This window comes from Aythya ferina (genome assembly GCF_964211825.1).
Source record: "Aythya ferina genome assembly, chromosome: 2".
NCBI lineage: Eukaryota > Metazoa > Chordata > Aves > Anseriformes > Anatidae > Aythya > Aythya ferina.
Window position 1 is genome coordinate 42,847,141 of NC_140297.1, and position 17,193 is coordinate 42,864,333.

The window sequence follows — 17,193 nt, forward strand, 5'->3', positions numbered from 1 at the left end:
TATGGTAGGAAATATAGGAGCATCTGCTACTCTCCTCCAGCTGTCTGCAGACCTCTAGCTGATGCTTTGTGTCTTTCATATCCTGATTTTCTGTCTACATAAAGCATAATATATTCCCAAATGGTGCTTTCTTCCTCAGTGGTGCTGTTTTTTGTGTGTCAGGGAAGGGAAACCTTGATACTTTAGTCATCTCCATCTCCCAAGAGGTTAATGAGAAACAACAGTTGCCTGGTGGCTATTTTGCAGTCCATCTGGAGACTGATTCAGTGTCCACCATTCTGCTGCTCATCTGGTGGCCACCCTGGGTGGTGTCCCACCTAATGTCCTTGCTTTGCCTTTCTCCTTCATTAGTTATGGCCTCTGTGGGGGCAGTGGACATTGGTGGTGCTGGCACTGTCCCACCACCAGAGAGACCATGGCTTGGAGAGCATGGGACCATGTCTGTTTGATTTGGCAAAAATGCAGGGCTTTAGCCCCACTGTTAACCCCTTTTCCTTCATTTCCTGCTGCTGATTCCTCCTCTTAACCTCATTTACCAGGGCAGTCTGATCCCATGGAGCAGGGATTGCTCTGATGGGAGCTGAGGAGAACACAGACAGCTCAGCTGCTTCTCTGCAAGGTAGCTCAGCAGCGACAATTCAACACTGCCTTTTTGTTCCATTTTAATATTTTCTTAATTTTTTAATAAAATGAAGTTTCACTTTCTTCGCTCGCTAATAGTATTTCCTCACTGTCAGCTGTGAGGGTGGAAAATGAACGTTTTGAGGCCTTTTTTACTCCCCCTCCGCTGGGACGTGCTGACTCAGCGCCAGGAATTCCACACACAGGGAAAATGCGACACTGCTGTGTCTGTCGTGCTTTGGAGCCTTGTCACATTTGAAGCATGACATGGATTTGCCTTTTATATCCAATTCACTTATGAAAAGTGTAAGTATTTTTGCAGTATGCGTTTTGTGAGTTGTGCCCGCTCTTAAAAGGGAACGGTATTTTTGTCTGTGTTAAATACAGATTTCTCAAAATAAAACTGTCAAGGCTGTGCTTTATGGTGGATTTTGTTTTTCTTAAGCAATGTCTATGTAGATCTTTTCCTTAGTTCCTGTAGTAGTTAAAAGAGTCCAGACTCCCTGAAAATTGATGTATCCTCAAGGACTAGTAGGTTTCCATTTCTGGCATGTGCATCAAGATGAATAACTGTTCTCTAGCAGTCTGTATGGACTCAGGCTAAGTAGACCTCAACCTTTATCCCAACAGGAATTCCCAGACAAGAAAATTCTGACTTCATTTATGGTTTATAGGAAGTAACGTAAAACATGACAAAAGAAAGCGTTCGGTTTTCTTCACAAGCAATCACATGGGATCTGTGTGCTGCTTGAATTCGCCTTTGGGTCAATAGGTCAAATATTAAAAAGCATTATACTGTCCCAAAAAGTCCTCTTAAAGCTTCTAATGCTTTCCCAGTGCTGATAACTTACTACCATTAATAGTAGCTAGTCTTTTTTCTAGTGCAAGTGTAGACAGTTAAATGCTAAGCCTTTGAATTTTACATGAAGAAATCTGAGTTTCCTGAGTTAGTCCCAGCCTAGAGAAGCTTCTGAAGAGAAACATGTAAATTCCCATTGATTTACAAATAGATGCAATACGAACCGTAATTTAACTCTGTGTGGGACTGTAACCAGGCATGAAAAACATCAGAAGAGGAGGGATGTCTGCTTTTTTATTTATTTATTTATTTTATTTTTATTAAATCTTTATTAATCTCTCTGAATATTCTGAATATAGTTTTAGAAATATTTTTCAAGCACAGATCCTGATACTGCCACGTAAGATCAATGTAAATTTAGATTTCAATTAGGAATGGATCAAGCCGTGACAGAACAAATACTTCTGTCCTTAGGGAGAACAGCTGCTAGAAACTGTGGACAGAGAGTCCTGAAGCCACCCTGGCCAAGTACTAGTTACACGTGCATGAAAACATCTGGAATTTGTGCCTCTGCTGCTTCATTATGACATCCTATGGCCACTGGAAGATCAGACAGCAAAGCCCTGCCTTTCTCCACACTCCTGTGATATAAAAAGTCCCTCTGCTCCCTTTTCGGAGCTTGATGAGCAGTAGGTAGCATCAGCTTCAACACACCACAATCTCCTCGAATTGCACAGGCAGGAATTATCCATAGGTTTATCTGACTACTTTAAATCTTCAATTTGAGGAGCCCAAAGTTGTCTTCTGTATTGTCAGATGTCTGCACAGAGGAAGTGATACTACTGTGTCTTGAGAGAGATTAGGGAGAAAAACATTTATTTCCACTACCATTTGTAATCCTTTTGATCCAGTGTTAGTGTCATGAGAACAAAGACATTCTGCTTGAAACTTTGTGCTAAGAAAATAGCTCAGCCCCGCCAGCTCCAGAAGTTACCAGACCATGGCTTGGAAGTTGCCACAGTGACAAATATATACTAAAATAGTGAGGTCTCCGAGAAATTCTGTAATAATTTCAGTTATTTGCTGAAGAATCCCCATTGCTTTTTATATAAATCCTCCTTTTCAGGATCTGCTATCATAACTTTACTGACTTCAGCTTATGCAAAGGAGGACTGTAGAGTTCATGCAAGAGATTTATATTGTCTGATTTCTGTGTTTATTTCAGTGTTTGGAAATGTTACGATTTTAAGTAGATCAAAAATCATTGCAATTTTTCTTTTTAAATATAACTACGATTTGACTTTTTTGCACTGAATATTTCTATATAAAGAAAATGCACTTCAACTAATTAGTGTTACTGGCACATTGCAGATCTTTCTTAAGCAAGAGAAGTGAGTAGAGCTACTAAGCAGTTAGCATTTGTGTGGATACTATCCTTCAAAATACCAAATCATTGAAATTATCCATGGTAGTGGATGTGTTTTGTACATACATCTAAGATCTTTTTAAAAGGACTTTACGTTAATCTCTAAGTTTAATTTTACTGATTTAGTGCATATGGCATTTTAGCTAAGATTAGCTTTCTTTCCTTGTTTGTTGATAATGGAAGGTTTAAACTGTTGCTTGATTGTGTGCTGTCCTCTGTAAACCAAATAATCTCTCTTGTGACCTCGTCTTTCTCTGTGCAAGTATACACACATATATACAAATGCACCCTTGCTGTTGGATAGTATTATGTAAAATACATTTCTGAGTAGTAGGAGTTAAATTGCAAGATTCATCGTCTGTGCAGGGGCAAAGGACTTGACTCCTGTCTAACTATCGGTAAGAGAATCCTGGAAAATATACATCAATCAGAGTGTCATTTACCCAGCATAGTATAAGGTAAATAAACATACTTAATGCAATATTGTCTAACTTTGCAATAGGACACCATGTCTTAAGTTCACTAGGACCAAGTCAGTGACAAATCAAAATAAATAGGTGAGGTGTTAAACTTAGATTGCAGCTCATCAGGCAAATCAGCTTTTTTTTTTCTTTTTTTTTTTTTTTTTTTCTTCCAGAGGTCATAAGTGAGTTTCTAATTTGGGGTTCATGGGTAGGAGATTATGTATTTTTTTCCAAAATTATTATAGACAGGCTTCAGGTAATATGAGATAATGAACTGAATCCTTCTTAAGAGCAATATAAATAGCAAAGTCGTCATTAAAGCAGTATGAAAGACAATGGGGAGGCAACTGAACACCTTCAGAGCATGAGTGACACAATGGTTTTAGCAGAGGCTGAGCTGCCTTTTTGGCTGCAGTGCACTGTGTGAGTTAGAAAGCGCGGAAATTTGTTTCTAGGAAAACTAAAAGGTAGGGAGCTATAAAAATCTCACCTCATAATGGCAGAAGTGTGAGAAATGGGTTTTTATATCAGCCTGTGATAGTTCTGGTTAGGATCATATTTTGTGCAAATAAAAGTAGGTACTATGTATCTCATGCAATGCTCTGAAGGCAGAGACCGTAGTGACTAGAGTCTGTATTTGCGACCCAAGATGAAGGGCAAATCAAATCACCATTGGCAGATAAAATGCATGATGGAAAGTTCTGCAGCAGCTCTATGGTGGACAAACCAATAACAATTCGGTTCCAGCAATATTTAGCTTTAGCAAATGCTGTGCTGTCCATGAGCAAACTTAATTAAGAGAAAGCTGAGGCCAGCTTACACAGCACCGTGCAGCACTCTGATAGTTTGCACAGTGAGAAGAAATCCTGAGCATATATAAACTGTGAACTTCTTTTAAAGTTCATGTTTTTAATTAAAACTGTACTTCTAAGTAATACTTTGCTGTGGAGCTGATACAGGTATTTATGACAAACAGTTTCCTCCGATACTTTTCTTTTTCTCTTCATAGGTCATAGTTTTTAGAAACTTGCTTGTTTGTAGTTTTTTTTGAAAAAAAATTGGTAGAACAAATGTTAACCTGTGCCTTGTTTGAGAAGTAACTGCACAAAGCACTTCAGTGATGGTACAGCAAGCCTGGGTGCCTGAGTCACGTCTCTCTTTTCTGATTAAATGATCCCATGTAATGGGCCTTGTGGAGGAAATTCTTTTCTTTGGGTCATTGTAAAGCTCAGATGTGCTCAAATTTGCTTATGCAAATAAGAATGAAATGCTTTTGAAAATCATTGTGAAATTGCTTTTCTTCAGAATAGCACTTAGAAATGCTTCATGTGCACAACCAGTGTCTTTTCAGAAAGCATCCTTGTCATTGGCGACAGGGTGTTGACCTGACCTGTTGACAATCAAGCTTATGCAGAAAATGCATGCTGCAGTTTTAGTTTTAGATATAATGCTTCATGGATTGGGCTTAATTATTGTTGTACAATAGTTGCCTAATTATGCAGAGGCCTAATATCCTGCAGCGCTGTAGAAAAGCCAAGTGACTAATAAATTTTGAACCGTTGTAGTGTAAGAGTTGGTTAGGGTTGGGTATAGAAGAAAGCCAATTTATGAAATGTAGTCAGCACTCTGTCTAAAAAGGCACAGTGACTACCATGAAGTAGATGTAGCAGGGTTGAAGAGAAATTTAATATCTCAGGATGTTAAATCTTGACATATTGAAGCCTTGGAAAGGCCATCAGACAACACCCGTGTTCTTTTGAAGGTCCCTAAGACAAAAGAAAGCCCAGAATACCCCAGTGTCTTCTGCTCTGCAGTACTTTCCTTGTGAAGTCTTGGTGTTCAGACATGGTCTCGGTTGAAGCTGGTGCTTCAGGCAGGGCCTGCTGCAAAGAGCATTGGAAGGACTCAAGACAAGACAGCTGGCATCGTTTTTACCAGTTTACTTCTGTTGGATTATCAGTACTTTGGGCACTAATAAAATCCATGTAAATTTTAGGCTCTCTGAACAGTCTTGTAAGCCTTTTGGTGTGCTGCTCGACAAGAAAGTGAAACTAGCCAGAGATCAATAGTTAACTGGCCATTGATTTAGCTGTCTGCACTGTTAAAAATGTGCCCACACAAAGGGAAGTAAATAAGCCAGTAAAAAGTCAAAGGGAACCCTGGCAGCTGCACTTGATTCATTCTGTTCACCTCGTGTTACTGCAATAATGGCTCAAAAGATGTTGTTAGCAGTTTGGAAGGACTCTATGGTCTGGACCATTGCTGTATGTTCTTTTGTGTTTCCTGTGGGTTTGTTAGCTTGTTTGCTTCTTCTTTTTATAAAAGAAATTATAATATAACAATCCTTGAAAACAGAGCTACTATCACTTAATTTAAATCAGCATACCTTCATTGATTCACAGGCACTATATGGATGTACACTGGAAGGATCCCAGTCCCCGTGCCTCCCTCCCAAGCCCACTGGGCTTCCTGCCATTGCTTTCTGGTGCTGGGAGGTGGTGGAATTAGGGTGACTTTTTTCTAACTCTCACACCACTAGCCCATATTCATCCTATCTAATTGTGGTAACTAAACTAGGAGCCTTCTGTCATGCTTGGATAGGTCAGTGAAGAGAGAACTTCTCCAAGTGTTGCTTGCAGATTTTAGGTGTTAGATCTGTAGTTAGACACTTGAATTAGAAATTCAGTAGTAAATTCTCTGTTTGAAAGTCAGACATCTTTCACATATATGCAAAAGTATGCTACAAAAACTCTAAGGAATAAATGGGAGAAAAATAAAAAACTGGAAAAAATATTATCTTTAAATTCTTTTATTTTGGTGTATAAATCCAGGCAAATGCATATCAAATCAACTTTCAAGAGAATGTCTATTTCAGACGTTCTGGAAAGTTCTCATGAGCTGCAGTACTAAAAAAAGTAGATGTTATATAATAAAACAATATGAGGGGAGATTGAATGTGAATCTATTGAGAGAGAATGTTTCATTTAAGCCCAGTGGCTTGCACAGAATCCAGTCTAGAAATAATGTAATAAATAGAAGATGAGACTGATGCTACAATACAACTAGTTTTCAAAGTACTGAGCAAACACTGGAAAATTTTTGGAATGGCATATAAATGTTTCCATATAAATGATCTGGTTTCATATAAATGGTTCCACATAAATGACTTTTTTCCATAAAGAGTGTAACTATTTTTATGTTAAGTTCAATCCAGATCTTTAAAGGAGAGAAGTGACACATATCACCTGAAGATCTGGGCACTGGCCATTATGCAGAGATGAACTAGTGTGGGGGAAATACTAATTGGGTGTGATTTGAACTTGGGTCTAAAATGTTCGGAAAGACGTGACCATGCTTCTAAAATGAGCTGTAATATTGATCTGCATCAATATTAATATGATGAAGTCTCAATTTATTAAAGACCAGAAAAAGCATATGATCTGTTAATATAAATATTGAGTGCCTCTTTAAAAAGAGCCCTTCAGAATCTCTCACAGATCCACATACAAAGTTATATTCATATGCGTTCCCGGAATAATTTTGGAAGATAGGAAAGGAACGGTTTGAACTAATAATCTGTGCTTAAATTCCTAGAGCAAGCTGCTCCAAGTAACTTAGGTTGAATAAAAAGAATTGGTATACGGGGTTCCTGAATAACCCAAACAGACTTAGTTTCCAGTCCTACTGAGATTACAGAAGGTTTCAGTTCCTTTTGGGGAAAAATAACACAGCCAAAACCTGCCAGCCCCTCCCTATGTGTCTTTAAAGAATGCATTACTAAATGTCCTACGTAAAGAAGGCTCAGCCTCTTCTTGCACCAGCAGAAACTGTTCTTTCAGCTTTTCATGCAGTGCTTCCAAAGATTATCTCAAGATGGGAGGGAAAATCCCATCTGAGCATTGTCCTTTCTTTCAAGAGTGGCTGGGAGGGTCCAGCAAAGCAAATGGCAACTTTGAGTTGCAGCACGCCCTCCGCTGGGTTTTATACATTTCAAATGATGTTCGTGTAGTGTGTTTCAAAGCCTCTGCATTATAAACTTCTTCTGCCTCCTTGGCACGGACCTTGGGAGCTGAGTGACTGACTCAGTTCTTGCTAAAAGGCTGTGACAAAGTTTCTGGCTGTTTCCCCAGTACAACAGCTCCTGACTGCTGAATTCCAGAGCCTTACAGCAAGACGCCTGCTGCTGAATGCTGGAAATGCTCTGATGCTGGGACTGAGTCAAAACCTTGGTTTTAACCTTCTGTTGGTTTGCAGTATTCACACTTTTAAACCTTTCTAGATGTGTTTTTGGCCAATGCTAGAGTGTCCATCATGCACACGCCCAGCCAGAATGGCTTAACGACATGGGCTTGCAGTTAGTGTCCCTGAAGCTAACATGACAGAGCAGCTGCGGTATTTGGGCTATGAAGATGGGGAAACATGCTGGGGTGGGAGCAAAAGGATCTGCAAAGAGCCCTGCGGCTGTCTGGAGAGGAGCTTTAATTGGGTTCATTTCCTTTTTTTCTTCCTTGGCAACCCATTTTGTGGCACTCTGTATGCATGCAGACTAGCACACGCCAGGACCCAGAAAGAACTCAGTCTGCAGTGTGAGTCTAAGTCTGGCTTTCAGAGTGTTGGGGCCACTGGGATGAATTCACCTCCATTTCTGTGGGGCTGTAGTGCACGTGCAAGCTGTGCTTTGGAGGTATCACCCTTCCTGGACTGTCAAGCACAAGATCTGGGGAAAAATGAAACTCAGTGAGGACAGCTGAGAGGAGGCTTTTGACTGTACCGTGAGACTGCGCTTGCACATTTACATGCCTTGAGAATGATGCTCTTGGAGCTGGCACATGCAGCAGTCTCCAGAGCCCCCTTCCCTACCCCCACCTTCAAAAAGCAGCAGCTGGGCTTGGCTTTGCACCCATTAATTAGTGGTGGTTAGTGCATGGGGTCTGGGAAAAGGAGAGGAGCTGTGCTGCTGCCTCCTCCAAGCCCCCTTCTCACCTTGGGGTTATTGTGTGCCTTGGCAGGACATGGCGGGATTGTCTGGTGTGTCATTCCCCTCTGGTGTCCCCAGTGTGGTAGGACAGGGACTATAAAGCCCATGTGGCACAGGGGGCTTTGCAGTGCTTTGCTGATTGCCTTACTGCAGTGAATGTGGGGTGTCCAAACCTGCTGGACGTGTGTGGGGGTGGTGTGTGGCTTTCTGCTGCTTGACCCCTTCTACTCCTATCTGGAATATGGGAGGCATAAGAGGAAAATGTAGTTCTGAAGGGATGGTGAGCTTCACATGAATGACTTTAAGCTCTTTCTCTTGAAAGTATGGGCTGATATTGATGGCTGGCCAGCTTGGGGTTGGACATGAGAATAAATGGGATTTTAGCATCTCAAGGTGGAAAAGCAGTGTTTTTTGATGTTTGGTGACAAGCCCCAGGAAGAATTAAATGAAAGAGGGAGAGTTTTGGCACACTGTGTGGGTCCAGACACCACAGTCCCCACCAGTCCTGCAGCTTTGGGATGTGAACCTTTCCTGAAGACAGAAACTTGACTGTAAACTAGCTTGGATGATGAAAGGTGAGCAATTTGCAGGATGCTTACATTTATTTTTCTGGTTAGGCTCATCTGGTCTGCAAACAGGCACATTTGAACAGTAAAACACCTTTCCCCTTTTAAAGTGAGAAGCTTCACAGCCAAACTGGGGATGGGAAGTGTGTATGGCACATCAGAGCTTGGGAAGCTGGGATGTAAAGGTTCAGGTGAAATGAGCACCTCTGAGCTGCAGAGGAAAAAATAGTGAGGAGCCCTTGTGCTAGAAAACATGGCCCCATGTGGGGAGTGGGGCCAAGGCTAAGAAATGTGCCTTGTGAGGAGGGTACGTGGCTGTGGGGTCTTGTGCGAGGCACTGCTGGTTTCCCATGTGGTGGCAGGGGCACGCTGCTCTGTACAGCTCCTCTAATACGTGCTCACCTCCAAGCATAACACGCTTCACAAAGCTTCATCACTTGGGGAAGGCTTTTTATCTTGTTTTACTTTGTGGTGTGAGATATGGCTTCTTTGGGGTTATATTTCTCTTTAAAGGAAAGGGGTATTTCTCTAAATGTTATATTTGTATAGTAAGGAAAAATAACATGGATTTTTTTTCCCTTTCTTTGAAAACACTGCTGCATTGTGGAGGTAGCATGAGTGGCCTCATCTGTCTCTCTCTCTGCTTGCAGCCCTTGTTTATCACATTGATAAAAGATAGGATTGGTAAATCCTTGTGAGAGAGTGATGTGGCCTGCTAGTCTTTCATTCTTCCTCAGAGTGTAGCTAAACTTTCCATGGATATTTAAAACAACGGCATTTAATCTCTAACACAGTTAAAAGGCTTATGTGTTCTTACTCCAGAAGTGAGACACATTGGCGGCAGCTCTTATTTATTTTATTTGTTTGCCACAGCTTGAAAACTGAGTAGTCAAAAGTTCTCATTTTAATATTCTGCTGGAATGAATTGCTTCAGTGAAAGCAAAGGATGTTGTGCAGTTACTGAGGCATAACGCGGCTCTTTCCATCTTAGTCTGTCCTTTTGGCTGTGGGGATCTCATCTGCATAATACTGCTAGATTTTTTTTTTCCTTAATATTGACAAGGGATGTCAGTCCCTGAGCACCAATTGGTTGATTCATCAAAGTCTTTAACCAGTCAACGGGTAGAGGTTTGCATAATATTAATTGCCTCTATTGCTCAAATTGCCTGAGCCCCTCCTGCTGGCTGCAGGCCTGGCAGGGCCCCACCAAGTCTATGGGGAGTGCGCTTGGCTGTGCTGGTGCGAGCCTACAGGAGGCAGGAGAGACAGAGGGACAACAGGCTGGGGCTACTCTTTGTTCTAATTCGAGTTAATTGCAGCTAATGCTTTGTAGGCTTTGGCATGGTGGAAAGAAAAATTAAAAGTCAGCCCACGCTTGTGCTGCATCCCCAGTGCTCCTGTGAGGGAACCCATTTGGGAGTTTCTGATGCTCAGCCATCCTCCGGCTCGAGGTGCAGGCAGACTGGTGTAAATCAAATGTACAGTGATCATTATTTACTAAAAGTTCCCTGTTTCTCAGTAACTAATCAGTGAATTGCTCAATCGCCGTAGCATAATTCCTTCCTGTGCAACGAGTTGCTGGAGCTGCCAACTTTGGGGCCCTCTTCCCCCAGACCTGCTCCAGTTGCATCAGCCTGTTGATTTCAAGTTACCAAGCGTATAGGAAATTCAGGTTCATATTTCTGGGAGCAAGTGGGAAAGAAGGGATGAGCTGAGCCCAAATCTGGAACAGAGGAGGGAGCACTCTCTCAAAAGCTGCCTGGACGTGATCCTGGGCAAGCTGCTCTAGGTGTCCCTGCTTGAGTGGGTCTTGGACCAGATGGCCTCCAGAGGATCCTTCCAACCCTGACCATTCAGTGATTTTGTGATTCTGTGATTTTCAAAGTACTTAGGAACAATGAAGACATTTCCTCATCTCCTATATCTTTCCATGTTTCCCTCTTGTGGCCTGTGCAGGGAAAAAAAAAAAAAAAAAAAAAAAAAAAGTTACAGGCAATAAATCTTAAAACAGTTTGCACACAAAAAAGGGGAAAGATGAAGAAAAAAAAAACAAAGGAAAATGTTTAGTCTTTTTCCTCCCTTCTCTCACTTCCCTCCTTTCCTTCCTTTCTTTCCCTTCCCTTCTTTCCTTTCCTCGTTCCTCCTTTCCTTCCTTTCCTTCCAATTTTTTCCCCCCTCCTAAAGCTAAAAAATGTAATCAAAATCTCGTATTCCTCTTTTCTTGCCTGCTTTCCCCCCAGTACCGTTTACATGATTTCCCTTACATTGTCAATACTGTACCCATTCCAACCCCTCACTAATATCTTTTGGTTATTGGAGAGGAACTAGCTTTCTGATCTGCATGAATGTAAATTAAAGTAAAAAAGAAAGGAGGATGACTGCAGGGAGAGAGGATTGGAAAGGGAAAGAACGTTTTTCTTTGGGGATTTTGGGGTTGTAACTCCTCAATTAGCAGTAACTTTGCTGTTTGTGTGTGTGGTTTTCCTGTCCTCTGCACCTTACTATAAGGCATGGTAATAATTGGGTATATTTTTACGGACAGCAGCTTGACAATGTGCCTACATTGCCTACATTTATTTCTGTTTTGTGAAGTAGCAGTGAATTCAACCTGCATGGTAATGGGTAGTTTCTAGGGGTAATGGGTCTGGAGATGCAAAGGTAGGATGCAATGGGCATTAAGCAGTATGTCCAAAGGCAAGTAGTTGCAGTTCTTAGGTCAGAATCCAAATTATGCAGTAGAAAAGCATTACATGCCTCCTGATTTTGGAGCTTTTCTTCTCATCCAAAAGGGCTAAAATATCCCTTGAGCCTGGCATAGGTGAAGCTGAAAACTTTATTTGGCTTCTGATTCTAGTATTTTGCTAAGCTGGACTTTGTTTAGTCGTCCATGTCCCTGTAAAGGATGGGGTTGTGAATCACAGCTTGAAACTCGGATTTCTGCTTTGCTTTTCAAAGCTTTGAATGTGTAAGGCAGAGACAGAGCAGACATCTTGGTTCTGTGCTGTCTTCATACATCTTCCAAAAATGGGACCTGCGATTCGTTGTGTTTGACAAGACACGTCTGTGCTGATTTTAATGGGATGTAATTTGAAACCAGTTTAGTTAAACTGGGGCAGATGGCTGCAGGACTGTGTGTGATTTGCTCAGCGTAAGGTTGTGGTGCTGCTGCAAGGTTGTTTGTCTGGTTTTAGGACACCCCCTAGCAAAAAAAAAGATAATGCTATCGTCATATGCATCTCAGTGTTGAACTAGTACAAATTCATTTTGCCCATTAAAACGTGTAAGAAACAAAATCCAAAAATCTGTCTCAGAAGACTTTGTTAGGTAATGTATTATCTGGCTTACTGCATAGCATAGAAATTGCATATCATATTTTTGGTTATTAAGCATTAGAGAAAATTAAGTCATCATGTCTGATCTAAATGAGGCTTGTACTGACAGGTGATCAGATAGTAAGTAAAGCTGCTACCAGTGAATATGGCGCTGGAGCCATGAAAATTTGCAAGGTCTTAGCTAAATTGATTTAGCGTAATCAGGACCTGTTTGTCTGTAGACAAGGTTTTCATTTACTGTTTTAATACACTTATTTTGCATACTGCACCAATGCCTCATTTCTTTTCAGTTGTTCGGTTGGCAAGAACAGAATTGGAGTGTTCTGAAACTGAACCTGAAAGCACAGCCTGAACAACCTGAAAGCACATTCAAAAATAGAATGCAAAAGCTGTCTTCAAATTTATTTTCTCAATTAGTCATATTGAAAACTTTACTTTATAACAATTTAAATTTGATCTGAGAATGAAGATGTGACCTGTGTTACCAGTACTTTTAGCTTGAACTGCAGAACTTCCTGCTCCCAATTAGGTCTTCTTGCATATTACCTACCGAGACATTTTTGATGGGGGAAAAAAAGAAGGAAAAAAAATACTGGGGAAAATGTTCTGTGTTTTCAACCAACCTTACTCATGATGAACAGGTTGAATGGGAAGTCTGCAGGCTGGGAAGCACATCTGCTAAAAACATGTGTTGAATTTTATTTCTTTATTTATGTTAACAGTGAGCACATTTGTGGAAATCATGTTTTCTTCACAATCTGTTTGTTAAATTAGGACACAAACCCAAGAACACTTGTGCATGAGAGTAATTTTCTATAAATGAGTAGTGTCACTGAGTTCACTAAGAGCAGTCACGCAAAATGTTAAGCACATGCATGAGAGTTTGTAGAAATGTTGCAAATATGTTGTCATCATGAACAAATTTCCTATCTTCAATTGTGATGCAGCTATAATTTTTTGGCTTGGTCTCCTTTTGAGAAGCCCTCATTTTATAAGCCATGAACTATTCCACTTTGCTAAGCCTAACTGAGGATATTTCTCTTATTTTGTCACAGCAACAAGAGCAAGATCCCACAAATCTATACATCTCAAATTTACCCGTTTCCATGGATGAACAGGAACTGGAGAATATGCTGAAACCTTTTGGACATGTCATTTCCACCAGAATATTAAGAGATGCTAACGGAGTCAGCAGAGGAGTCGGCTTTGCCAGGTAAAACCCTTACTCTTACATGATTTATGCATATTTTTTTGACTTTGGTCCTTTGCAAATGCTGTCTACTCTGTAACACTGAAGCCTCATAGCTATCGGAAATGCAGAGCAGCACCTTTATCAGATTGTACGTCTGTTCTTTCTACTGAGCTGAGGAATACTGGTGCAGAAGGATGTTCATTTCATTGCTCCAGAAATTAGTTCACTGAATGTATGTATATAGAAATAAAAATAGCTACGAATAGTGAGCTATCCATGCAGTATCAAGCTTGGATAATAATAAATGTCCTACAGCAAAAAGAACACACTTGGTGAGGAAACTGTTTAAATGTCTCGCAAATATTTTGCAACAAGAAAAAGTAAATTTAGCAGTTGGAAGAGCAAGGGGGAGGAACTATAACTGAAAAAACACAGCTTCTTTGAAAGCTGCAAGGAACTCAAACCTATGAGAAGAGGTTAAGAAGAAATATTTGCATATAACAAGCCCTGTCAGAGTAGTTTAGACAAAATGGGCAACATATTATTACCATGTAGCTCGTTGTCAGTACAGAAAGACAAGTTTCCATGTTTACTCTCAGGGAATATTTACATAGATTCTCCACAGCTTGAAACATTCTTAAATCAAACAGTTTTCTTTTGAAAAGCCAAGGAATGGAGAGCTATATATAGAAAGGTATTGAAAAAGCAAATAAGGAGAAGAGAAATCTGTAACTGTGCTGTAAATCAGTCTTCTGCTTCAAAAGAAAGCTCAAAAATAATAATGATTAAAAAAAAAAATCCCAAATAATTGTTTCTACAGAATATTCATACATTGTGCTTTGTAGTGGAGGCAAAGTGACTTAGTCATCCTTTGAGTTTCTTTGAAATACACCATATCTTGGCATATCATGGCACTCATGCTAGTGTCATAACACCACTGAGTGAAATAGGGTACTGGATGATAAAAAGGCAGCTTGCAAGATAAGTGACATTGTAGTGTTACCTTTGTCCTTGATGTGAAAGATCATCATGCACAAACAATGTTAAGATAATACTGTCTGAATTCAAATAGAAAAAGGCAAAACATTTATGCTGAAAGACGACACGCTGTTCTTTATGCATTCTTGCAGATAATAACATGAATTTTTCTAGCTCACTAAATATAGATTGGTATAACTCATGGGTAAACTTGCATTTTAAAAATTGACTTTGTTTGTGAAAATGTATTGAATTATGTCGCATATTTCAAAAAGCTTTTGTGATCTAACGTAAAGGTTGTGTAAATCACCATGCAAACAACAGAGGGGTAAAAACTTGGCTGCATTGAACTATACCACTGATTTCGCATTGACCTGAGGGAGGCCAGAATTAATACAGAAATTCATAACCACAGTTGAACACTGACTCTTGTCTTTGCAGAATTACCAGTACAAGCTGTAATTACATGACCACCTGATCTTCTTTTTGTAATAGGGTGCTATTCAGTATCATTTTATTGCATGTCACTCAAAAGAGATGAATTTGTTTAGCTTTGCTTGGAGTCATGAGGATTTTTTTCTAGTGTACCTACATTGTGAGCAAACGCTGATTGGGTATAAGCAGGGTACATCTAGGGGGTGGCAGCTGCATCTCAGACCAGTTAAGATTTCAGAAGACTTCTTTTTAAGATTTTCAGGATCAGCAACCCATGTGGTGATCCTGGCTATTATATTTTCTGACTGGGACCCTTTTATCAGTGTAGCTGCGTCCTTGTGGAAATGCCTCATGCTGCTTACTTAGCACAGCTCTTAACTGAGCTACAGAAGTGCAGGACAAGAAGTTAACTTTGCAGACATTAAAACCCAGCAATTTTGGAATTTAATGTTTCACAATTATTAATTAACTACTGTGAAGATTAAAAATCACTTTTTGATTCTGTCTAATTATGTGAATGGTCAATCTCAAAATAAGTATATTCAAAAAGCAATCGGAAGTAAAGGCTTACTGTAGACAACTATTGTCACATTTTTTTCCTAAATGAATATGATTAGGAGTTTCATAATGCTGCAGGTGGCTACTTAATCATTTATAACCTGGGTAACTTCAAATGTTCTTGGATCACACTCTTAGATCTTGGATCCGAGAAATGTCTGGTCACATTAAAGTTCATCCTCTTTAAAAGTATGCACATACAAAACTAGCTCTCTTTTTGAAGCTGTTAAATTATTTCCTCTTTTGCACCCCTCAAAAGCAGCTGAACAGATTTTCCTGAAATTTTCCAGAATGTTTCATTGTGGCTTGAACCCAACTTTGCCTAGGTACACCCTGGGGGAGATTTTGGGGAGGAGAGTTACGAGCAAGGGGCCAGAGAAGGGTAGCTTTGGACTCCAGCTGTGGCTCCACAGAAATCCATTCAGTTGAAAGGGAATTGCTGTAACCTCTGGACACCCACCTCTGCCTCGCAGCTCGCCCCTGCTTTGTATTTCAGAGCCTGTGCTACCTGGCTCCAGACTGCCAGTGGGAGCTGGCTTTCAGCAGGGTTTGTCTTGCTGCTGGCAGCTGACAGCATGGGTTTCTGCCGACACCGGCAAGCAGAAGCTGGGACTGACACAGCCGGTCACACAGTAGAGAGACAAATGAGGAGGAGGGGCAAGAAATACTAATGAGCAGGGAATATGGAAAAAGGAGGAGGTGCAGATGAGAAGCTTTGTGTTCAGTCTGTCATAAGATTGCTTGTAGAAAGAGGGAATGATGCGGTGTTACTCTCACACAGGGATTTCATCACAAGACTTAAAACTGTAGGTGTTTCTCTTAAATCCCTGTCGCTGAGAGTCATTCAATGACTTCAGCATCTGATCTTTCATTTAGAAAGTGTAAGTGGATTCCTCAGAGCTTAAAATGAAAGCATAGTCCTTAATCCTCAAAAGAAGCAAAGGAAAAAAAATTCCAAAGCAACTGGATTTGAAGGCTTTTTTTTCTGAGATACAATTTTAAAGTGGCTCTGTCATCTTTTATGATTTTGGTTTTGCAAACTGACCATTAGCAAAGTTGTTGGTGAGAGTAAAAAGGAGATCTGAGGCTGTAAGTAAGAGAGAAGGTCTTGGAGGAAAGCTGGAGTTACTGGGTTTGAGAATGCACCAAAAGTGTGGAGAAAAATACTTAAATTCATCCTGAAGATGTGCTGTCACTACAAAGGTGACTCTGTGTGCCAAAAGACCTTACTTAACAAAGGCCTGTAAAGGGTGAGTGCCAGGTTTTGAGTGGGAGAAAATCTAACACAAAGTGGAGCCAAAGCAGTGGTGATTTTTGCTAAATGAAAGGGGAAATATTTAAAGGGAGATTTCTGCAGATCAGTGGTGACGCTGCTTTGGAGGCAGAGAAGTGTCAGCAGCACCAGGGGATAGGGAACATCCAGGTAGTTTAAGGATGCATTTGTGAAGAAGGGAAATGCTTTGTTCTTTCTTATTCAAGGGTTTAATTGAAGGCAGTTGAAAAGGTGTTATAAAAGGTGCTATAAATTTAACTTGAACAAATCCATCATCTGGGACAGTAGTGCAGGCTCAGATATGATGAGGATCATTCCTACTTTCAGTCAGAAGAATGATCTGTCAAATCCTACATCTTCCCCAGGAAATTGCTTTATAATTGGATATCTCAGATGAAACTGGAAATCCCAAACATGCCCCAAAGACTGTGTGTGATATCTGTATAATATTCCAATGCCTGCAGTGATAAATTTTCATTGAAAAGCCTCCCTGGAAGGGGTTCACAGCAGCACTACAGAGTGCTGGAAACTTCTGTAGAATGAGAATGTGTCTCCAAAATCTTCAGATTTC

General features: G+C 40.4%; 1 protein-coding gene and 1 long non-coding RNA gene across 5 annotated transcripts in view; one reads left to right on the forward strand and one right to left on the reverse strand.

Annotated features, from left to right (window-relative positions):
* RBMS3 (RNA binding motif single stranded interacting protein 3) overlaps positions 1–17,193 on the forward strand; it is a gene marked incomplete at its 3' end in the record, with an annotated part of 439,521 nt that overhangs the window by 272,991 nt on the left and 149,337 nt on the right. For all 4 annotated transcript variants that reach the window (XM_084510551.1, XM_084510552.1, XM_084510553.1 and 1 more), the window contains exon 5: positions 13,242–13,399. In XM_084510551.1, coding sequence (XP_084366677.1) covers positions 13,242–13,399 — 158 coding nt within the window. The remainder of the gene's footprint in view (positions 1–13,241; positions 13,400–17,193) is intronic.
* LOC311432298 overlaps positions 1–17,193 on the reverse strand; it is a 660,648-nt gene that overhangs the window by 131,967 nt on the left and 511,488 nt on the right. The window lies entirely within an intron of this gene.